The 25,209-nt window shown below is 49.3% G+C and overlaps 1 protein-coding gene across 3 annotated transcripts in view; it reads left to right on the forward strand.

Annotated features, from left to right (window-relative positions):
* The window catches only part of NCKIPSD (NCK interacting protein with SH3 domain), a 333,056-nt gene that overhangs the window by 274,298 nt on the left and 33,549 nt on the right, over window positions 1-25,209 (forward strand). For all 3 annotated transcript variants that reach the window (XM_085624362.1, XM_085624363.1, XM_085624364.1), the window contains exons 9-10: window positions 20,852-20,932; window positions 23,756-23,884. In XM_085624362.1, coding sequence (XP_085480488.1) covers window positions 20,852-20,932; window positions 23,756-23,884 — 210 coding nt within the window. The remainder of the gene's footprint in view (window positions 1-20,851; window positions 20,933-23,755; window positions 23,885-25,209) is intronic.

Consider the following 25,209-nt stretch of genomic DNA (forward strand, 5'->3'; position numbering starts at 1 on the left):
GTGGGCTAGCCATTGTTTTCTGATATGCTGGAACACTTTGACTACTAGCGGCCGGCCCTGGTGGTTGTAGGCCCGTGTTTGTAACCCTTTTATGCACAATAAAATCTTTAAAAAAAAAAAAAAAAAGTATTAACCAACAATTTCATGTCCTGCGAGACTCTGTGGCGTTTTTCTGTGTGTTCGTGTGTGGCTCCATCTTGACTGGATCAACACGGACATTGAGCCCCAGCGCTTTGGATGAAGGCACGCGGGTCCACACAGTGGAGCACGACCTGTTATCCTGGCCATAGTCCCCCCTCCACCCCGGGTCTACTTCCATCGTTGCTTCCGCGCTGTACCGTGCCTCGTGTGAGGTGTTCAGCCTGTCTCCATTGACACCAGGAACGGCAGTTTGCAAGTAGCAGATTGCAGGGTGGTGCTGCCAGAATGCCAGGCCTGCGACCTTCGGACACCTGCTAGGGGGCGCTGTTGACATGTGCCTCGACCTCGGACCTCTTTATCTTACTCACACCTACTGCTCTTCCGCAGCCGTCCCTGCATCCTAACTATGGGCAGTGTGCAGCGTTCAAACTGAACACGATAAGCCCCAAATCACACGCAGCTGCTGCATGATGTAAGCACTATTGTTTACATCTGCTGTCATTACTTCCGAGAACAGGAACACTACTGCACGGAAAGTGGCTGTTACTCCTGCACGACCCGTGCTCACAAAGGACTCACTTCACAGTTTAAAACTGGCAGTAGGGACACAGAGCCTAATGCACACTACTGACAATATTTACGCAGCCAATCTATACTTCATTAAGCGCAACACTTACTTGAGTCACAGTGGCCTGCGCCGCATCTGTACTGTCACCTATACTGGGCGCAACGCACACTGCGCCTGAGCCACTCTGAGCGCAATACAGACCCTGCACACTCTGGCCTGCGCCGCATCTGTACTGTAATGCGGCCCAGAACCTACATTAATCTGCATTTAACTGTTGCCCTACAGCAGACGTTGTTAGTCTCCAGCAGCATTTGTAGGCTCCCCGAGTCCTCTCATTTTCGCACTGATACATTTTTCATAAAGTAGGTTTTTTCCCGGTTGAGCTCATGATCCATTTTATGAGCAGAACAAACGTGCGCGTCCTCCTTCCTGTGTGCTGTGTCACATACGAAGCGCGTCCTGGGTTACGTTAATTCTGCTCTCCCTGCTTGTCTCTGTCCTGGCTTCCTGCTTCGCCTGGATCTACAGTCCGTCTCGCGCCGCCTCGATAGTCTGTCCATCCCACTGAGAGGGAGAAAACACTTTTCATTGCAGTTATTTCAAAGAAGATTTGAAACGCTGTATGTTTGAAATCTCGAGTCTCCCAAACGATTTCTAGAGCCAGTACTATTATGAAGTGGTCTTTTGATCCGACCCCATCTTAGGGTACACCAGTGTTTTGCATGTTTTCATTTCTTGACTCCAGGCTGTCAGAATGGCTTAGGGGGTGATTTACCTCCATTTTGCGCTGGGTTTGTATCATAAAAGTGAGGCAACCAGCACAGATTGTTTTTTTTTATTATTTACTTTCTGGAAAAGGGACCAAGATAGCATCAAGTGGGCATTATATGGGCGTGCCTATGCACTCACCCATCCTTTTTTAGGCAAAACACTATTTACCAAAAATGTGAGACAAAGATGTGTGTACAAATATTACTCCTTTGGAAAAACGCGTTAAACAGAAATGTTTTCATTTCTTCTTTCCATTCTCACTTTGCATGTGTGCTCCACTGTACAGCACACATGCAAAGTTGGAAAAGTTTTAGAAGTTGTCTAAGCAAAGTTTTTTGCACTGGAAGGTAACGCTGCGTGCTGGTACAGGGCAGCAAAATTCTGCAGGCGCTAGGGAGAGGGGATGGGAGAGCCATATTAGTAGCCGGGCACTTTGAGCATTCAGTGCCACTTGGGCGCCCCCGTTATAGTACGAATCTAAGCACTGGCACTGCCTCTTGGCCCGTAGATGCCTGTGTATGGTGGACTTTACAGAGAGAGCCGAAGCACCCGCTTGCAACGAATCACACTGCTGCACGCCGCACACTGCTGCACGCCGCACACTGCTGCACGCCGCACACTGCTGCACGCCTCACACTGCTGCACGCGGCACACTGCTGCACTCCACACACTGCTTTTATGCGAGTTTATGCTACTGACATTGTAAATGGCAATGCCTTTTATTTGTTTTAAAACCAAAACATAAATAAAAGGCATTGTAATTTTACAATGCCAATAGCTCAAACTCTTATAAATGCGAGACCTATTGCATTGCAAATGCTTGTTCTATTAGGTCTCTACACATGTGCCCTCTGGGACACGGGCTAAGAAATCTTGCTGATGGGTCCAGGTGAACTTAGGTTCTCTCTTGCTCAAACAATTTATGCCAGACAAGACTCAGTCGATTGGTGTGATCTTTCTAGGAGAACTTTAAAGATAGTAGAGCCATGGCGTGGTCCCTCTGTATGTTTACCTCTGGCAAGCAGTTCCTGCATCCGTTCAGAAAATATAGAGGCTACTCCAGGGGCTCCCCAACCACTGGCGCGGTCAGCCCAATCCTTTCAAGGCCATTGGATGCGTGTCTGGCAGGATCCTCTTAGTCCCCTTCCGCTGAACAATAGCCCCCAAACCACTTAAGTTTGCCCCTAGTGGCACACACTTATATTGTAGCAGCCAGAATATGTCACTATTTCCGATGGTGGCGGTCCATCTCGTTCGACTGATGGGTCTTGAAAATCACCCAGCTTGGCAATGTGCTACCCCTGTCTTTTTACCCCGCCAAATCTTTCCCCAGGTTCAGAGAGACTTTCAGAGGAGCACCGGCCCATTCTGTTGCAAGAGTTGAGTGTTACTCTTCAAACGTGCTATGGAGATTATTTCGGGCTCAGAAAGAGGATCTTTGACCTCTGAATGGCCTTCTGTGAAAAAACAAATTCAAAATGTTCGTGCTGACCCAGATCCTTTCTGCTCTGGGCCTGGTGGGGGAGGGGTCTGGATGGTGTCCTTGGACCTGCTGGATTTTCATTTTCATTTGTCTATCCTGCAGTCCACTAGTTCAAGGTAGACCAGTGGTACTTTCAATTTACCATGCTCCCCTTTGACCTCTCAAAAGCCTCTGCGGTGTCCACAAACGTGACGGTGGTGGTCCACCTTCAGAGGTCACGGATTCCAGTTTGCCCTTACCGTGCTAGCTGGCTGTTGAAGGCGGGTTGCCACACAGTTGTAGACCATCTGCAGATGACGGCAAACCTCCTGACATACTTGGGGTTCACAATCATCGAGGTGAAGTGGCACCCGACTCCTCCAGAGAGTTTTCCATTTATTGGAGCTGTCCTAGATACAGAGGTTCCAGGCCCTCTATCCAATGCAGTGAGTCCAGGACATTCGGGCTGTGATCCTAATGTTTTTTGCCGTGTTCCCGTATCTCACCGAGAGCAGCTCTGAGGCTTCCTGGCCTCTTGGCCAATTGCGTCGTCCTTGTCGATGATGCCAGGTGGCGCATGTGGGCTCCACAATAGAATCTGAAGTTCCAGTGGACCCAGCATCAAGGAAATCTATCCAATGATATCCAGATGTCAGAGGAGACGGCTCACGATCTGCTGTGGTGGTGCTCAAACCAGCAGCAGGCCGCTCTCCCTTCCTCATCTAGAAAGGGACATGTCCATGCTGGGTTGGGGAGGTTATATGAGGGAGGTGGAAATCAGAGGACCGCGTGAGTGACTGCACAAGCCTGTAGGGCGGTGTCTGACGAGTCTCTCCACCTTTCCCCTTCCAGAGGGCTGCCCTAAAGGGACACACTGACCGTGTTCCTTCTAAAGCCATGTTTGCCTCTAAGCCCCATCCACAAGACGGTGGGTGGGAACGCAGAGTCAAAGTGATTCCCTCATTTGCATGGGACCACTCCCCCATACAAATAAGGGAGCGCCCATTGAACATAGCACAGGCGCTACATGTGCGCCAGCAGTATCAGTGTTACATAAGGGGCCGCACAAGAGTCTGTGCCCACTTCAGTAATACCATAGTGCTAAAGGGGTGCAAAAAGCAGGAGCACTCCCTCACCCCCGTTGCGCCCCTAGGGATCCCCCCCCCCCCAACCCCCCTGTTGCAGCCCTGGGGCACTATCTGTAGAACCGCTCCAGAAAGCTTTACTGAAGGGTAGTAACTTGTTTGAGTAGGGGACCAGTTGTGGTGGTGTAACTACAGGTCAGAGCTCGAGGAAAAATTGACCTAGGGCTGGGGGCAATTGTAATTATGTTGGCGAAATTCACAGGGTTTTTTCCGAATTTTGCATTGACATTTTGTATAACTTTTTGTATATATTTTTTACCCAGACATTTCGACTCCTCGAACCATTTTCCTGGCCTTCTCTTTTTTACACCAGATGTGCGCCCGCACAGAAAAGATGGCACAAGACCCAGAACCCCACATCTGGCTACAGAAGCGCGCTTTTGTGAAACTGTCCTGGCGGGCTTCCGCGCATCACTAACGGGGACATAACGCTGCAGGCCAAGAACTTCAGCCTTAGCTCTTGATTAAAAAGCAGTGATGTGCCATGCTGGCACCAGGGAGCAGTGCCCAGGTGATTGTAATACAGTCAGTGACGCGCATCACTAGCAGACAGGTGTTTGCTGGGATGCAAGCGTGTAGAATCTATGCCACTTATGCCAGCATCACCTGCTGTGAGCCGCTCCGACTGAATGAATGAATGAGAAGCGGGGTTTATCTCGGTGTTAGCCGGTTCTGGGGGCCTTCCTTGGCACAGCGCCGCGGATGCCACCCCCGTCTCTGGACAGGCAGGCGCTCAGTGAAAGCGCCTTTGTCGCCCGAGTGATTTTCAGATTTTTCATAATTTCCGGCGCCTTGTCGCGTGTCGTCTCGGCGCTGTGTGATGCCGCAATCAGCGCTTTTCATCTTTTTCACCGAGACCCTCTTCCTCCTGGGTAGTAATTACTGCCTGTTCCAGAGACGCTGATTAAGATTCCGGGAGGGCCGGGATCCGTGAAGCGCCCAGAGTCGGTGGAGGCGCTAGATGAGCGCCCGTTTGATGCCATCTTTTACCTCCCCGAGCCGCCGGGTTCATGTCCTTCATACAGAGCTGCCTCGTTTCAGAGGGTGTGACGCGCCACATTTATCAAACACAACTGCTATTGTAACCCGCGCGCCCCCGCGCCGAGCCCGCTCAGGTGTGTTAAAGACTGTAATAGGTTCTGGCGCGGACTTCGCTTCTCATCGGCTTCCTTCCCTTAGAAGAGCTAATACTGCATTTGTATTACTTGGAGCAGTGTGCTTTAGCTGTGAACTTTATTTTACTTATTACAAGTGTCCGGGGGGGGGGGGGGGGGGGTCGGAGAGAGGGAGGGGGTCTCCCACTTCATATAATGAACGTTTCAGGCGTCCCTTCCTAGGTAAAGGCATGGTTTGCCTTCTCCTTCTGACGTCCAGACTATACCTGAGCGAAATTGTAATTACGCCGGCGTGATTTTGGTACACATATACCTGAAATTGTTGAGATTACGGTATTATGCCACGTTGCATAATTTCAGGGGGAAAATGTACAAGATGAACGCGGGTGGCATTTCAGATTCTTTTTTTTTTTTTTTTTACTTGTGTGAAAAGTTTGTGTAAATTGTTGAGCTTGAAACTACAAATTTGAATACAGATGACGGTGTTTTCAACACAAGGGCCAGTTCCTTTAATCTGGGCGGTCAGCAAAGATTTCAGATTTCTTACCCAAGCAGGCCACTTGGGTAATTTTTTACTGCAAAACTACAAATCCAAACACAAGCAACAATTGTTTGTGTGCATTTTGTAGGATTTTGTTTTGTCTTCTGGTAGGATATGAAGCGGTCGTATGAAAACACAAGCAACCAGAAATATTCTTGAAATTACATTTTCGAGTTGAATTTTTACCTGGATAGAGCTTTTCGGTCATTTTTTTGAGTGCTAGATTCACTTTGTGTAATTGTGCATAATTGCACATAAATTTAGCATAATTTATTCTATAGCAAACTATGCAAGTTTTCCACACCCTTAGTCTAGGCCACATTTCTGCTCTTAGGCCCAGTCTAGCGCCCTCTGATGGTGCCGGAGGTCTTTATGCAGACATGCCTTACCCTAGAAGCGGTGTTCTTACATTTACTGCCCTAGCGTGAGCTCAGTGACATATAGGGGCAACATGGATACCACGCATCCTGCCAACACTAAAATGGGAACCCCAAAACAGAATTTGTCCTAAAATAATCTATGTAAACCCCCCTTTCCTCTGATTTACCATTTAAATGGGTTGACTGCTTTTAGCTATTGAAATCTCATTATAAAAATGTTTTTGTATGCCACGCCTCCATTGATCCACCGTGCTCTGTCGCTAGCTAGCTGTTTTACACATGTACATGGCAGCGTTTTAATGCAAACATACAACGCCAGGTTCACAGTACACGCAGGAGTGGTATGCTCAAACTGTATTTTAAAGTTTTTGCTCAACACGGTCTGTACACAAAGGTACAAATTGGAACAAACCAAAGCGACGCAAACTGTCTTGTTCAAATGAGTGTACGTAAGCATCCTTTGTCCAGGGCACCAGCCTTCACTCGCTGTGTTCATCAGGGATGTCCAATCTTGGCCCACAGTAGCTGTATCCATGTCAGATTTACTTCTTACCCACTGACTGTGGATGATTCCAGTTTACATTAATTTTCTGCAAATGTATCCTATAAGAAAATCCTACAGTCTGGCGTGGATGCGACTCTCGCAGAGCAGCATTAAATGCCGTTAGTGTAGCTCGGCCTGAAAGTTAGTGGAGGGCTTATCAGGGTACTTCATTAACAAGTATTGTTTCCTTACATACATGTTTTAAGCACAGTCTTTTTACTACATGCCCCTGTTAAGTATTTTCAGATAATACCTCATTAACGCTCCTTGTCAAGTCAGTGTGTCCAACCTCGACAGGCGCCTGGCAACAGGAGCTTTTGACTGACAAGCAATCTGCATTTATTTCATATTTTTGTATATCGCCAGCACCTATCATCTGCTGCTGTGGGGAGCTTGCGCGTATTATCTTTCTGGAAATTTCCGTTGCAATCTGTGGATCCCACACACTGAGAAAGATAATCATTTTTAGACAGTAACCATCCCCTTAATGTGGGTTGAAGGCACCTTTTAGTGTTGCGTAACAGTGAGTACATCTTCCTGTTGCACATCATGGAGGGAAAGCAATAGACACACAAATGATGGACGGAATGCAGAGCAAATCATGCATTTACCCTCAGTCAGGAGATCTGGGTTAAATCCATCGTTCTTTTGCTCACCATGCCACCAGAGTTTAGACCCAGCCATATGCAAATGAGTATTGACCCTGTGCCTCATGGGAACAGTCCAGTCCGAACTGCCAAGCCAGGTCTTCCCTGGACCAGTAACCAGCGTCCTGGGACCGGTTTTTGGGCATCACCCCTCATCAGCCAGGCTAGCTTGAATCCCTTCATTGAGGGCCCTTAAACGTAGTTCAGACCTGGATTCTGTCACTGGGAGGGACGTCCCTGCCTCTCCTGCTGTTAGTAGACCAGGAATTTGGCACCCTATAGACATGGTGGGCAGAAGAGGGCACGTTGAAGGGCGAGCCTTTATTTGTAGGATTGTGAGGATGGTGGGCGCCTGAGTACTAAAACTGTGTTATTAGTAGGCTTAAGACTTGATGGCCATTCCCGCCGCCATGGTGCCCCCTTGGCACTTTGGCCACCAGCACTTAGGGTTTTGTGGCCTTCTCTGGTTTATTTGATTTGTAAAGTGTGTTATGGAGTTGGGAGCTGCCCAGATTTCTTTGAGCGGGATGAGCAAGGAGATTCCATTCCCAAAAACAGCCCTTGACAATAATAACTCGGGAGCCTGCAGTGCGTCTGCGATACTCCAAGGGGCCGCTCGTGATGAGATGGGGAAGCCTCGACCATCATTAGGTCTATGAGCTTGGCCGGCCAGGAATCTCATCCACCGACCACGACTTGGCCCCTAGTGAGTCTCGACTTGGGCAGTTGACCAGACGGGAACGAAAGATGGTCCTGAAGGGTCTGAGATAGCTGAGTGTAACATTTGGTATCATTTCGTTTGTGTACTGGCACTTCACCTGTTACGTACAGGGTTTCCCCAATAGCTCTCCTCCCATGTCATGCTGTATCTTGTGCATGCGTCATCCCATGTGTGCAGTTCTAGAATGTTAGGGAATGGCCTGGACTTGGGAAGGTGGCTAACAGTATTCTGTATCTTGCGCTGGAGGAACGAAGATTAAAAGTTTTATCTCCATGTCTTGTGTATCATCGCTGCAGTGAAGTTGGAAGTTAATGAACTCTTTTTGAGGTCTCAGATGTCAGACCAGCTGTTCTCACCGAAGATTCTTGCCCCTTGAGCAGTCTCTCTCCAAATCCTTTCTACCTGAAAGAGCAAGATATCCTGTGTGCTGAAGTGGAACACCTTGTGGTAGAGGTGTAAACTTTTCAACTCAGACCTTTGACACACAGGGCTTTTAGGGCAGGCGTGCTATGCTCAAAGTATCTCCGGTCAACCATGAGTCGAGTAGCATGAGGTCCTTCGGGATTTGGCAAGATCCAGTTTTGGTAGTTGTGGGATCGCAGAATTCCAGACAGAAGGTGAGCTGCGAACGAACCCAGGCCCTCTTGTGATCAACCATTGAAAGGGAGGATTCAGTGCTTTTGTCATCGATGGAAGGCCCCCTTCTTGGTCACAGAGGTGATTTGTGTGTGATGTGATGTGAGCTTGCGTCTTGCCAGCATCACCGTCAAGCAGCAAAATAATCTAATGTAGAACTGTTTGCCAGGGTTTAAACCTGTATATGTGATGCCAAGAAACAGCCGTGCGTGTTCTTGTTTGACGAGGTAAAGCAATGTCTCTTCCAAATAAGCACTTCTACCTAAATGCCCGCATGGCTAGGGTCCAGGCTGCATTGCATTAAATATTACTCTAATTGAAGGAAGTTCTTCAGATGTGTCTTGTTTGCTTCTCCAAGGGACCCTCTGAGAGAAGCCCCAATGACTAGAGATATTTATTCAAATTGTCTGCCCTCAGATGCGCCTCTAAGGCCTCTTAAAAAACTTGAGTTGTTGGGATTCCCTCAGTGTTGGATGTAACCTGAGTGAGGACCTGCAAAGAGGTCCGCTTTAAAACATAAGGCAATGATTAGTGATCTCGATCCCATGAGGTACGTCCTATTGTTCATCACAGGGGAGATTGGGGCTTTAGTCTCTTTGCCTATCCACCAATTACAGGAGAGGCAATGATGGCACCTGCTGTAGTAATCTGCATATTGTGTTTTTGCAATATAATCAGGGGAATACTTTATTGATGGCCAGTGGTGCAGGTGGACAAATGAGGCTGTCTCATTAATCGACCAGTTCCCGCCTTAGTTCCCAGCTGTTTCCCACCAGTTATGACCTGCCCCCTAGCGGTAAGACTTCAAACTGCTTCTGAGAGCACTTCTAGCAGAGCCACGTGGAACTGCAACACAAGTGCGAATGTGTTTAATGAGGCCACTGACAAATATTGCTCTTGCATAGAATCCTTCATCGACAAATTTGCACCTCTGAAGTGCAAATTATCTAGGCTAAAACCCTCCAATCCTTGGTTCTCAAAAGAACTTATTGAAGAAAGAAAGCTTATCAGAACATTTGAGAAAGAATGGAGATTAGCGCCCTCTCACCGGAGTATAAATGAGCTTCACATGGCGCGAAGACAATACAAAGACCGAATCCTTAGAGCCAAACCTCTCACATCAGAACACTCGTGAATTCTGCCAAGAACAGACCAAAGTGCCTGTTCGAGGTTCCCGTACAAACTCCCCGACCACTTCAGCTCTTGACCCATCAGTGGCCCGCTGAAACAACTTTGTGGATTTCTCTGATAGAGAAGTCGGACACATCCATATCTCGCTGCACACCAGTGAACCTCCAGAAACTGAGATTCTACCTTGCAAGGTGCTTAATTTGTGGTCCTCTTTCTCCCCCAAACAAGACCTACAGCGAACAATTTCCAAAGTGAAACCCTCCAACCACCTTCAGGACGCCATTCCAGGGTTTATCAGCAAATCTCTTGCCACACACCACCTCCCCCTATGGAGCAACATGGTCAATGCTTCTCTTCAACAGGGCCTTTTTCCAGAACGACTAAAAGTGGGTCAAGTCTCTCCTCTCCTGAAAAAACAATCTCTCGACCCAGAGAACATGAAGAACTACCGCCCAGTGTCTACACTTCCATTTTTAGACAAAGTCATCGAAAGTAACGTTGCTTCTCAGCTCAGTTCACACATTCAAACAGTCCACCTCCTAGACTCTCTCCAATCAGGTTTCCGCCAGAGCCACAGTTCAGAAACTGCGATCCTACAAATAATCAACGACTCCCTTAGAATCCTCGACTCTGAGAACTCCTGCCTCCTGGTCCTCCTGGACTTATCCGATGCATTAGACACTGTCAGACAACTGGCCCTCCTTCACACTCTTGAACAACGGATGGGCTGCAGAGGCACAGTCATCCATTGGTTCTCCTCTTACCTAACCAACCGCTCCCAAATTGTGAAAATGGGCTGCTCGTTCTCGAGACCAGTCAATGTACATCAAGGGTCCCTCAAGGCTCGATCCTTTCCCCAACCTTCTTTAACCTGTACCTAGAACCACTGTGTGTGATTCCCAGAAACGCTGGGCTGCTCTTCCGCCCCTACGCTGACGACAATGAAATATACATGAAAATCTCCTCCCCTAAATACCCTGCCCTCCTTTCAATCACGCTCCTGCCCTCCTTTCAATCACGCTCTTAAAGATTCAAAAAAGGATGTCTAACCATCATCTAAAACTCAATCCATCTAAAACAGAGTTTATTTTGATCTCGCGTCCAAAACACCCAGTAGAGGAATGGATGGCCAACTTTCCCGCCCTGGGTGGCTGCGCCGCCATTGTCCAGAGTGCTAGATCCTTCAGTATCACCCTTGACAATCCTCTAAACCTCCACAGCCACATCATGGCCAAAAGCACTCAACATCAACTCAGGCAGCTGTGGGGCGCCAGACAATTGACCCTGGAACAAGACCTCAAAACCCTGGTGCAGTCCCATGTCCTATCCAGACTAGGTTACGGAATTGTCCTTCTCTCAGGCATTCCCAAAGTTCATGTAGCCTACTGAGAGTAACACTACATGCAGCAGCACACTTTGTGTTAGATCTCAAGAAATGTGACCACGTTTCCCCGGCCCTTCTAACCCTCCAATGTCTCCCCATTGAAACTCGAGGTCCAATTCGAAACCGCCTGCGTTACCCAGAGGGCGCGGCACTCCTCACCCTCCTATCTAAGTGATAAACTGGAAATCTCAGGAGCTGGTTCCAGAAATGCCCAGTCCCTGCTCCTGAAACCTCCCACCTTCAGTCGAGAATGGTACATGAGCCAGTCATTCTCTGGTAATGCCACAAGAATCTGGAACTCATTACCTCCCTCCCATCGCCTAACCACCTGCCTAGTCGCCTTCAAAAAGGACCTCAAGCTCCTCCTATTTGACAGACACCTTGGCTAATCGTCCTCAACCATTCCCAGGTACTCTATGTAGGAGACAAACTACCGTCACTGTGTGCCCCCACCATCCTAATCGATGCTTGAACCGTGTACGTCCCTTGTCCAACGGCTGCATTGGTCCTGGTCGCAGCTACTGATGCAAATGTATGAACGTAATTCTTGTAACTGTAACTTGCTGTGCCCTTCTATCATGCTACTGTTGTAAAGCACTCTGATGCCTTCGGGCCATGTCCACGCTTTATAGAATTGCAAAAAATAAATAAACAATGTGGCCTGCTGGCTTCACCCGTGCGGCTGGCTTCCTTTGCGTCGGTGTGTGCTGGAACCTGCTTCTCTCAGGGCACACCTTCCTCCTATTAACACAATTATTTTAAGACTGGGTTGTGATGCCACAGTGGCTTTGTGGCAGCTGACATGCACCAATACTGTTTCCTGGATGGGACCAGCCATCCGTTGCACTGCCCACCCTTTTTGTGGCGTAACGGTCAGAGCTGCCGACTTTAGAGCTGCGGAGCCAGGTTAGAGTCTCAGCGTCTGCTCAACATCCTGTGATTCTGGGTAAATCACTTAATCTCCCCGTACCTACCAAAAATGAAAGTGTCCTTGTGTAACGTAACTGGTGCTCATGTAAAGCGCCCTAATACCTTCGGGTCGAGTTTGCGCAGTATAAAACGGAACATAAAAATGGCAACGAGGTCTTTTAGAGAACCTCTTGTGGCTTCTGCAAAAGAAGGTCGACCCCCTTTCTGCATGAGGCCTGCCATGTAATTAATACTTCTCCCTCACCTGCTTTTCTGCTTCAAACTGTCCATGGCCTTGTCACACACAACACCATATGACCCCGTCCACAGTACATGTTAGAACGCACAGCTCCACAGCTGACTTTCCACCCACCTAGAGTGTAACATGTATCACCATACCTGCCAACTTAAAGAAAATCTCACTGTGAGGAGGGGGCGGGCCTCGTGCCCAGAAGTACCTACGAGGCACTTTTGAACCCTACCCCGCCCACACCCCCCCCTTCTCCCAAAAAACTCAAAAGCTTGATGAACCTGGCGCCGATGTCCTGGGGTGTTTTCACACCCCTTCATGGACGTCGGCAGTTCAAAGCCTTGGAAAACGAGCGGGAAAACCAGTTTACAGTAGTTTTTTTGCTCGTTTTCCCTGCCACCGTGTGATATCGGCTCCTCACCCGGAGACCGTGTGACGGGAGCCGTATGTCGAACGTTGGCACCGTGTGAGTTGACGGGTATATGCCTCCCACCTCACCAAATCACAAAATACCTCAACATTCCACAACACATTGCACTACACCATGCCACATCATAACACAACTTGACACCCTTGTAATTTGTGTCTTCCAAGACTGCCCCATTTCTTACCACAAGGCACTTTTCATGCCGCCCAGCATCAACCACCATGCACCTCACATGGCAGCATATTTTACCCCACCGCACAAGAGGAAGCGCACCGCACTATTTAGTTTCACTTTTTGGCCTCCAAACACACACACCCTTCCTGCCACTTTACTCCCAGTATGACTCCCTAGAGTCTGTGTGCGTGCGCTTGTGTGCGTGCGTCTGTTGCACACGATTCCTCTGGCTGAGGGTCAGGTGGGATATACCGTAAAATAGGTGTGTGCGCCCCAATGGGTTAACCTGTTGGGCTTTTTTAAATCTTATGTTTTTTGGCGGGGGCGCCAACTGTTTGCTGCGGCCCGAGGGGCACCTGTTGGCTTCCGTGCGCCTACTCTCGCAGTCCTAGGCACGCACAGGGCCGATGCCGAGGCGGTGTTGTGCGCGGCGCTGCCCGTGACTCGCCGTGTGCTCCTCATTTGTTAAGTGTCACACGGCATGAGCCCAGGCGCCCATGACGAGGCGCTAACCTTTTAAAACCGACACAAGTTTCGCCTTTTGGCGCCGAGATTAATGTATTCGCTCGGTTCGTTAATTATACACAAACGGGCAGTCGAAGGCGGCCTTGGAGGGGACTTTATTAAAATCACCGGCGCGGGCGACGTTCTTCAAATACCATCTTCCTATATTTATCACATGAGGTGAAAGGAGGCGCCGCGCACGCCTTTCACCGAATGACTCTGTGAGGACTGAAAGGGCGAGGGACACAGACGCTTAGAAACGAGAAAGTAGCACTACTAATGATGTTCAGTGTTAGATAAAGTTGTGAACTTCCTGTTTCCGGTGTGGACTACGAAAGGAAGCTCCAGCTGTTTTAACTTTCTTTTTACACTTTTTAAGAATTAGCAATGTGTTCTCATGACTGTTACATCAACTTGTGTAACCAGGAGACTGGAGATCTCATCTCGGCTTCTCTCCTTGACCAAATTGTGTGATACTGGGCAAAACACTTAGTTGTACGTTGGATTCATTTTTGTATTCTTTTTTGTATAGGACACAATTCACCACCACTCGGATTTCACTGCTCCTTGATTATAAGGTTCGGGCTGGATTGTGAAGTGTATGTTTGTGTTGTGCGAACCCAGGGCAGTGCAGTGTTGTAGAAGATTTTTATGAATCTTAAAATGAGAGATTCAAAGTCCTGCTGGTGAAGAGCTCTGAGGGCCATGTGCATTGTTTTCAATTGTAAAGTGTGCAGACACTGGACGCCAGGGAGCTGTATGGGCTTTCTTCTGGCTCAGGGGCTTGTGTTGTGTGGTCCCACCCTTTTGAACCACAGCATTTTGTAGCCTTTGTGTTTTTTAGCCACTTATTTTGGAATGCCTCCACAGGCTCTGTTGGTGTTGTGCCGGTCAGGACAGGGTGCCACCTTGATTGCCTGCAGCCTCCAGTGACAGCCTGGCTACCTGCTCTCATATGTGGTAGAAACCAGCCCTAAAAACCCGTATCTGTATGTATGTTTCTGGTATTTGTAAAGCGCAAACTAATCACCCCTAATGGTCTCAAGGCGCTGGGGGCCGTCGGAGATTGTGAGCTAATGCCCAGAATCACATGATGCTGAGCTGGGCTACTACCGGTGCCTGAGATCGAACCGTGAGCCCCGTGCTCCGGAGTTTGCCACTCTGGCCGCTGCACCACACCTCTCCCACCTGCGACACCTGCTCTGATTTCTGCCATGACCTCTTAGAGGGATCGGAGGGACCCCCGGTTTTGGGGACATCATTCCCTAGGGCTTTGGAGTGGTGGTTTCCGGTCCACTGTTCCCTTTGTTTTGCTGTACTTCATCTTGTGGTACTAGGTTCTGGTCCATTGATCTTTGGCTAATAAGGGTGTGAAGAATTGTATTCTCAGCCACGGCTATTCCCGCAAATCAGTAGTGGGGTGGGGAAGGGGGGAGAAAATACAAATAAAACAAGCATTGGCATAGCCAATAGGTCTCGCCTTTGGGACCTTATAAGTGTTTAGTCATGCAACAGTTGCATAACTAAATACTTTTAAGGTCCCAAAAGCGAGACCTATTGGCTATGCCAAGCGGCCGTGCGGCCGCGAAAGCGATCGCGATCAAACATCAAAGCGGCCGCGAAAGTGAAAGTAATCGCAATAAAGCGCGGCGCGCACGCCCGCACATGCACTGTAGCTCCAGGCTGGCCTGGTAGCACTTTTTGGAGCCCTCTCAAAAAGTCTCGCCAGACCAGCGCATGTGCTGGGTCAGGCGAGACCTAAAAAATCACTTGCCTGCCGGCTGGCCGGCTACTACCTCTTTCGTCCTCTTCCCGGCTTCTGTTGAAACAGGAAGCAGAATAGGCTCCCCTAAGCCAATCACTTGGTAAGCACCCAGGCTCCCCATAGCCAATCACAACCCTGCAAAGCAGCGTTGTGATTGGTCTGAGCGCCGTGGTTCGATGCTCAGATGGGGAATGGAAGCCTAGACATCTTCTCCACCGAGGCTGTAATGGAGCCTGGGTGGAGAACATTCAGGCGCACTTAGGAGGGTGCTACCACTCCTCCCCCTAGCGCACCCTAGCCTGCGCAGCCTAGCGCATCCTAGCCCAGCCCCACAAAACTGCCCCAGCACAGAAAAATAAAATAACATCTCGTTATCTTTTTATTTTTCCTTTTTTGCTGTGCTGAAAGACATCCAGAGGCGCGTTCGATCCCAAAACCATCCTTATCTCGATCACTGTGATGCGTTCTCTACCAAAGTCCTCTCCAGCACGCCGATGTTCAGAAATTCCCACCACCAATTCCAAGGATCGGGAGTTAGGCTAGATAACCAGAACTGTGCCACCACAACCAAGGGAAATTGGAAAAAAGTACAGACTGGAAAGATGAGAAGGGCTATCTAGCGAGGACCGGAGAATAATCTATTTCGGCTCTGCCGCTACACAGAGGTTTAAAATACTATTAATTTTGACAGAACAAAACCCCAATACAAGCACAAAATTGGGCAAGAAGCAAAAATCTGGAGAGAGTCACCACCCTCCCGTCCACAGCGGTATCAACAGTCGTCTGCCCGAAGCTTCATAGCATAAAGACGATGTGGGGTATAGTAAAACAGGTCTAAAATGGTGCACCTTAACCCGAGAGACATTAATAACCATTTGTGCCAGCACATTGCTACATCTGAGCTCCGCCACAGTAACTTCTGTGTTGACGGCTCAGCTCCATTTAATGGCCCAGATCTGGAATGGATCCTCTGTCTGATCCTGGGCATACAGATAAATTAGTTTATAAACTAAACCAATATGTCTTTTTACTGACGCCTTCACTAATGTCTACAACAGACGATTATGCGAGCACCGTAAATCATTGTCATCGATAGGTATAGGTATAAAATGTTGGCGCTGAAGATACTTTTAAAAGCTGGTGTGGAAGAGAGTACTGATGCTGCAGATGTGGAAAAGAAGAAAGGACCCCCTTCTCAAAAGTTGAGCCAATGTGCTGAGTCTTGCCTTCCCCCAGTTTTCATGATAACAATCATGGACACAGGAGGGCCGGTTAGGGTTCTAGCCCAAATAATTTAGCTGGTTACAGGGGACAAGCTGACCAAATATTCACTTTAAAGAGCACCAAATAGAGTGAAAAACCTTCAAGGTCTTAACTAGAGTCCTTCTGAAATACATAGTGTCGATAATCCCGACACACGGAGCTCCTGAGTCCCACAAAGGCATAAAGTCGGCAAACATGACCCCTTGTTGCCACGCCCCCCATTCCAGAGCAAGGCAAAGTTGTGCAAAGAAAGAAGCAAAAAAATAAAAAAAACACTAGAAGAGAGACCCTGCCATCCTCCTTAGGCTATTGAAGAAACTGTTTCTTGCGTGCGATTTTCGGTAACTCCAGATGAACCTCTGCCGAAGAGCCTCCATCCTGCTACAGAAGATGCACGGCAGAAAGATCGGCATACAGTGAGAAAAAATAAAGATACCGCCGGAGAGTAATCATTTTTATAAGATTACAATGACCCCTCAACCCTAAAAGAAGACCATTCCATTTGTCAAAAAAAATTAGCCGAATGTTGATACAGATTCCCATAATTGTTCAACAGAATGTCCCCCATCTGAAGTGATAGGGTAACACCTAAATAAATGACCAACTGTACCCTTCTCTTGTCACAGTCGGGAGGAGTGACGATAGATGAGACTTGTTTCTTATCTGTGTTGACCTTCTAGATGGATACTAGCCCAAATACTTGGGTCTTAGCAACCACTACCTCTAACCCTTTTATCTGGGTGGGAAACATCGGCATATGCCAAAACCTTCACCTCAAGTTGAAGCACCCTTGGAGGCCGGATCTCCTCAGCCAACCTCAGATATTGAATAAAGGGCTCAATATATAAAGCAAATAGCTGAGGAGAAAGAGGGCACCCCTGCCGGGTGCCTCTGGAAGTGGTAATGGTATCGGAAAGAAAACCAGAGAAACAAGTCCTTGCTTTCAACCCGCGATAGAGATGTCGAACCCTGGCGATAAAACTGAAGCCTAGACCAGCGGTCTCCATGACCCCCCAACGAAAGGGCCAGTAGACCCGGTCAAAGTCCTTCTCAGCATCAAAAAAGAACATATCGACCCGTTCCCCCAAAATGGAGGCCGTCTCCAGAGCCATTATAGCCGTGTTAACGTGGGATGTTGTGTCGCGATCCGGAATAAATCTATGTTGTTTGAAATCCACTAAACTCCTAATGACAGCAGACAGCCGCTTAGCTAAGATGATTTGTGTATAAATATTTGACTCCGCATTTATTAAAGAAATTGGATGGTATAACCCACAGAATCTGCGATTGTTAGGGAAAATGGCTATATTGGTCTCACCCCAGGATTCCGGAACCCAACTAAAAACTTCAAACATATATAAAAGATCCCTATGGATCAGAGCTAGAATATGAATGAAGATAGCATAACATTCTACCTGAATCTGGTCAGGGCCCGAGGCCCTCCCTGTAGCCGGGGCACCGATAGCAGTTTCAACTTCCGATAGCGTTATGGGGGCCTCAAGCCGCAACTTTTCCCCAAGACCTAATTTATTTCGAAAGTCCTGCCCAATGAGTTGAAGAGAGCACATGCGACACAGTCTTCCCGATAGAGGGCTTGATAGAACTGCCAAAAGACATCCCTAATGGCGGCAGGGTCAACCACCAGCTCGCCCTTCTCGCCAATAATCTTCAGAATAAGATTAGCATTCGACCTCTCCTTTATTCTGAAGGGGAGAGGCCGCCCCATTTTCTCGCTATTTTCAAAGCTGGATAACCCGATAGTTTCAACCACCTTATCCGGAATCTGCTTCTTACGCATCGCCCGCAAAACCATAGATTGCTCCAGCAAAATCCCAAACCGCGGCCAATCCCTGGCAATCTTAGTCCCCCAGATTAGACTCTAGCACACCAAGAGTCCGACGCGCCTCGACGTCTACTGCCATAGCAGCCATTCGACGACCATTTGGGTCTTGACAAAGCTTTCCCATCCCATTCACTGTGGTCTCTTAGAATGTTTAACTCATTCTGAGGAATAGTGGCCTCCAGGTTTCTCCTCACAACTAGTCCGTCCGTAAACAGATCAGTGTACCAATGTGAGCACACGGAATCATATCCAACCTGCAAGGTTCTGTGAACACATTTGTCTTGGCGACTTCTACCTCTGTTTTTCTTCAGTTCAGTCTGGTTTCTTACTGTCTTTCACTCGCCCTCTGGTTGTTGCTGCACACACTGATTTCCACAGAGCAGTTGAAGACAAGCATTGGCAATGCAAATGGGTCTAGCTTTCAATAAATGTTGTATGTAATGTGAAGTAAATCGCATGGAAATGGATGAATGGATATGTATTTGTGTGGGAATCAAAGCACTGTAGAATAATAATTGTGTAGGTTAAAAGACCAGGTAACTCACACTGTCAAGCCAGACCTAAAAATGCACATAGGTTAATGACTGCCTCTCCCAGCTGTTCTGCTGCCAGAGAAAAACATCATGAATTATCTAGTTATCTAAGACACTTAAATAGCATTTCAATGTCGTGTGTGCCCCTGAAAGTTCAAGCTAAGGTAGCCGGATGAATAAACATAATGATCATAGCTGCATGGAGGACAAGCCCTTTTTTGTGGTAGCACGCAACTTCTGCTAAAAAAAAACATGTACTCCTGGCTCCAAACATGTGAGCAGAGCCAAAGTCCCTTTCCTGGTGATTCTCTCCTAATTGTCTGGCACTGCCCCATCAAGCCAGACCTTAAAAAGGCAATATGTTTTACATGCATTTCTGTAGGGATATATCACAAGTTACCCTGCCCCTCCTTGAAGGACTATTAAAGCATTATCACCAACACAATAAAAAATTAGAACTCTCAGGCTGCGTTTGCCAAAGTAGAAATCATGCATGTGACGTTGCCCATCAGAAAATTGTTTGCACCATAGAAAATCTGGGTACTTCACCCTGAGTGTGCCAGCTGGTGCCAGGGTAGTAGAGCTGGTCTCACCTCACTCTTTGAAACTAACATAGGCGTGTTTTACCCATTTAGATGGTGAAAAGGAAGTAGATTGTTTCAGGGTTCCGCCAGATGCTGACATCTGCGGGGGGCGGTCAGAGGTTGATGTAAGTGTGTTCAGATCCTCCTGGGGTGAGCGATGAGGAAGTGTTTGAGGGAGCGGAATCATTTGACTAGCTTTGGTTCTCGCCGATGGAACTTGAGAGGCTGTTTGAGCATGGCCTTGTGTTGGGGTGGGTGGCAGGTGAGGGATGGGGCAGCTGAGCAGATGAGGTAGTGGGTGAGGAAAGTAGGATACGCATGTTGCTGTCTGTTCTGTCCATTCTCTCTCCCTAGTTATCGGCCACGCCACCCCTCCACTCCTGTCCGGCATTGATAGTCCCTTGGGTGAGGGAGGCATTGATGACGTTCTGTGGATTGATGTCTTAACAGAATATAGCCTTATGGGGTTGACTAGGTTTGAGAGGTTAGCGATGGTGAGGGTAACACTTTGGTGCTTTGCGGAGTGGTATTGTTGCGGTTGCCTGTACTTTGGTGGTTTTTGTATGTGTTGATCGTGTCTTCTCTTTGGGATTCACTATTGACCATGTTACATTCTACGTGGGATTCTGGTGTGGGCGAGACGCAGTGCTTAGTCGTCTTGAATGAGCTCTTTTCATATCAGAAGCGTGCTTCGTTGATTTGATGATAGAGTCCTGTTAAATAAGATTACAGCGTTCATAGCATTTTCCGTAAACTAATAATGTTGAAAGCAAATATTGTGTCTACATAGTCTTCTAATATAGGCTCTGATGAAGTCCACAGGGGACTCCTTGTTTTTTTTTATTTTTATTTTTAATGATAACTGCATACAATCGCAGACATCAGTATGCAAACATTACAGCAATATAATATCTAGTGCGCGTATTGAAATAGCCATTGATTACAGTCAACTATTGCAGCCGAAAATGTGTTTTTCCTTAGACAGTTCCATTTCTACAGCTGGGGATATACATGAATCTCCACGATACGCATTCCACCCACCCCATTTCCTATCCCACTTCTTGGGGCGACCTCTAAATTTGTATACTTCTTTTTCTGCAGTCATGCATTTGTCGAGTTCAGCCACCCAGGCTCTTGTCGATGGTCTCTCCGCCACCCCCCACTTCATTGCTATAGCTCTTTTAACTAGTGTGCAGCCCAAGGTGCAGAACTGCTGCTCTACCTCAGTGAGGTCAGTTGCATCCCAGATGTTAAGGAGCCCCAATGAGGGAGTAAGATTGAACGGCTTCCCTAGGTGTTTTTGTGTTTTTACACCATGACAGAAGTACCCTTCGGGCTCCATCCCTAGCAGTGACACTCGCTTCTCTAGTGCACCTCGTCATGTCTTGGTTTTGTTTTGTGTTCCTCTTACAGAACATCAGAAGATGTGCTACTCGGCCTTGGTGCTCGCGATGACCTTCTCGATGGGCGAGCCGCTGCCCTACCACCACTACGGTAAGCACCTTCAAAACTCATATTTTCTGTTTGCATTGGAAACTTGGATTTCTTTCGTCAGAAGGTTGAGCTTTCATGATTTAACAAAGCAAGTATATCTGTGATGCAAGGGTGTCTAATGCAGTGCAGTGCGTCTACATGGATTATGAATCACTTCCATATATTTTGTTTCGATATTGTTTGGCTCTCCTCTATTCCTCTTGGTATCCGGAACATTGCCCCTTCTCTGCCTGCTCCACTCAGAGCCTCTCCTCCATCCCTCATGGTATCCAGATCATTGCCCCTTCTCTGCCTGCTCCACTCAGAGACTCTCCTCCATCCCTCATGGTATCCGGATCATTGCCCCTTCTCTGCCTGCTCCACTCAGAGCCTCTCCTCCATCCCTCGTGGTATCCGGAACATTGCCCCTTCTCTGCCTGCTCTTGTCAGAGCCTCTCCTCCATCCCTCTTGGTATCCGGAACATTGCCCCTTCTCTGCCTGCTCCACTCGGAGCCTCTCCTCCATCCCTCGTGGTATCCGGAACATTGCCCCTTCTCTGCCTAGTATTGTCAGAGCCTCTCCTCCATCCCTCGTGGTATCTGGAACATTGCGCCTTCTCTGCCTGCTCCACTCAGAGCCTCTCCTCCATCCCTCATGGTATCCGGATCATTGCGCCTTCTCTGCCTGCTCCACTCAGAGCCTCTCCTCCATCCCTCGTGGTATCCGGATCATTGCCCATTCTCTGCCTGCTCCACTCAGAGCCTCTCCTCCATCCCTCGTGGTATCCGGATCATTGCGCCTTCTCTGCCTGCTCCACTCAGAGCCTCTCCTCCATCCCTCATGGTATCCGGATCATTGCGCCTTCTCTGCCTGCTCCACTCAGAGCCTCTCCTCCATCCCTCGTGGTATCCAGAACATTGCCCCTTCTCTGCCTGCTCCACTCAGAGCCTGTCCTCTGTCCCTCTTGGTATCCGGAACATTGCCCCTTCTCTGCCTGCTCCACTCAGAGCCTCTCCTTCATTCCTCGTGGTATCCGGATCATTGCCCATTCTCTGCCTGCTCCACTCAGAGCCTCTCCTCCATCCCTCGTGGTATCCGGAACATTGCGCCTTCTCTGCCTGCTCCACTCAGAGCCTCTCCTCCATCCCTCGTGGTATCTGGAACATTGCCCCTTCTCTGCCTGCTCCACTCAGAGCCTCTCCTCCTCCCCTCATGGTATCCAGAACTTTTCCCCTTCTCTGCCTGCTCCACTCGGAGCCTCTCCTCTGTCCCTCTTGGTATCTGGAACATTGGCCCTTCTCTGCCTACGCTTGTCTGAGGCTCTCCTGCTGGTACCCCATAACATTGCCCCTTCTCTGCCTAGTTTTGTCAGAGCCTCTCCTTGTGCAGAAGTGTGGCTCAATGGTTAGAGCGGCAGACCCTGATGCAGAGGTCTGGCCCGGGACCAGGGTTCAATTACCGCCTCGGCGGGTCTTGGGCTCAATTTCCTCGGACCTGTTAATTTTCGCCTCGGTGCCTATTGTAATCATGGGTCCCACTCTGCAACTCTGGGCAATAGCTTGCTTAATCTCCACAACGGCCCCATCAGCGCTGGGATGCCTGGCTTCCCCTTGGGGGTGCCCAGGAGTGGACATTTCACAGGGAAAAGCCAGGAAGGGTTCCACAGCGGTATGAGTACAGCGCCAGGACACCCTAGGGTAACAGTGCGCTATACAAGTACAACACATTTACATTTACATCCCTCATGGTATCTGGAACATTGCCCCTTCTCTGCCTGCTCTTGTCAAAGGCTCTCCTCCTTGGCCACCTGGTACCCCAGAACATTGCCTCTTCTCTGCCTACTTTTGTCGGAGGCTCTCCTCTATTTACTTTTTCCAGACACATTGCCTTGTTTCCACCTGCCACTCGTTGCAGCCTCTTTATTCCTTCCCACCTGTTGCCAGGCATATTGCCCCTCCACCCTCTCCTTCTTGTTGGAGTCTTTCTTCCTTGTCTCCTGATCCTTGGCTAGTGCTCCTGCATCCCCTCCCCGCGTTTTTGCCCCTGCATCCCCTCCCCGCGTTGGTGCTTTTCTTCCTTGTCTCCTGGTCCTTGCCTATTGCCCCTGCATCCCCTCCCCGCGTTGGTGCCCCTGCATCCCCTCCCGCGTTTGTGCTTTTCTTCCTTGTCTCCTGGTCCTTGCCTATTGCCCCTGCATCCCCTCCCCGCGTTGGTGCCCCTGCATCCCCTCCCCGCGTTGGTGCCCCTGCATCCCCTCCCGCGTTTGTGCTTTTCTTCCTTGTCTCCTGGTCCTTGCCTATTGCCCCTGCATCCCCTCCCCGCGTTGGTGCCCCTGCATCCCCTCCCCGCGTTGGTGCCCCTGCATCCCCTCCCCGCGTTGGTGCCCCTGCATCCCCTCCCGCGTTGGTGCTTTTCTTCCTTGTCTCCGTGCTCTGGCTGGTTGCCCCTTAACCCTCTTCTCCCGCATCTCCTGTTCCTTCCATAATGCCCCTGCACTCCCTTCTCCTTGGTGGGGTCTTTCTTCCTTGCTCTGGCACATTGACCCTTCTCCACCTCCCTATAAATGAAGCTCCTCTTCCCTCGCCCACCCACCCCTCGGACCCAGGCACATTGGCCCTTCATTTGTTTACGTGCTCCAGATTATGGATAACTGTATAAATAACTCCATGTTTTTGTTACTCCTTGTTTGTAACTACAGTGCACCCAGAAATGAATGCCTGTCACTGGTGATAACCGCCGGTAATGATTGTAGACCAGAGGTGGTATGTTGAGTGCTCTCGTGTGACCTTGTGCACTTGTTGGACGGACCGAGTAACCTTTGCTTTCTTCCTCTGCGGGGACAGAGCACCTGAACTCCCACTTCATCCAGTTCCTGCTGGATGTGGTTGAGGACGGCTTACCTTCGGACACCACAGACCAGCTCCCAGACCTCTTCGTCAACGTGCTGCTGGCCTTCAATCTGCACATGCCAGGTAGGTGTCGCCGCCTCTGTCCTCGCGTACCCCCTTACCCTCTCCGTCCTCCTCCCATACCCCTTACCCTCCCCGTCCTCTCGTACCCCCTTACCCTCCCCTTCCCTGTCCTACGTACCCCCTTACCCTCCCCGTCCTTGCATACCGCCTTACCAGAGGCGCAACTAGAGCCAAATTTCGGGGGGGGGGGCTGAGCAAAAATTTGGGGGGGGGTTGAACTTTAAGCAATCGGCAGAGTGGAGCTGCAGGGGCTCTTAGAGGGGGTGAAACAACAGCAAGGCCTCATTAACATACAAATGGTCTTTTAAAGACCTGTGAAGTGCTCGGGTGCGGCTGCTTTTTTGCCCGGGAAGGTGTCTCATCCCGTGCTGCCGCACACGACGGGGGGGGCTGAAGCCCTCTGAGTCCAATGGGTGTTGCGCGCCTACCCCTTACCCTCCCTGTCCTCGCATACCACCTTACCCTCCCTGTCCTCTCGTACCCCCTTACCTTCCTCGTCCTCATGTACCACCTTACACTCCATGTTCTCGAATATCCCAATTTCCCTCTCCATCTTCACGGGCCCCATTACTCTCGCCATCCTCATTTACCTCTTACCCTCCCAATTTTCACATACCCCCTCACACTCCCAGTCCTCACATACCTGCTTTCCCTGCCTGTCCTCACGTATCCCTTTACCTTCCTTGTCCTTGCGTACCCCCATACCCTCCCCATCTGTGCGTACCCCATACCCTCCCCAACTATGCATACCCCTTACCGTCCTTGTGTACCCCCTTACCCTCTGTCCTCGTGTACCCCCTACCCTCTCTGTCCTCGTGTACCCCTTACCCTCCCTGTCCTCACAAACACCCTTACCTTCCCTGTCCTTGCGTACCCCCTTACCTTCCTCGTCCTCACGTACCATATTACCCTCCATGTCCTCGCATTTCACCTTTCCCTCTCCATCTTCACAGGCCCCTTACTCTCTCCTTCCTCACTTACCCCCTTACTCTCTCCGTCCTCATTTACCCCCTCCGTCCTCACTATCCCCTTACCCTGCCCATCCTCACATACCCCCTTTCCCTCCCTGTCCTCACGTATCCACTTACCGTCCTGTCCTTGCATACCCCATACCCTCCCCTTCCATGCATACCCCATACCCTCCCTGTCCTCATGTACCCATTTACCCTCCCCATCCTCCCATACCCCTTACCTTCTGTCCCTACCTACCCCCTTACTCTCTCCATCCTCACTTACCACTTTACCCTCCCCGTCCACGTGTACCCCCTTACCCTGTCTCCATTTACCCCCTTGCCCTCTGTCCCCACTTACCCCCTCTGTCCCCA

The sequence above is a fragment of the Triturus cristatus genome, chromosome 9, assembly GCF_964204655.1.
Source record: "Triturus cristatus chromosome 9, aTriCri1.1, whole genome shotgun sequence".
NCBI lineage: Eukaryota > Metazoa > Chordata > Amphibia > Caudata > Salamandridae > Triturus > Triturus cristatus.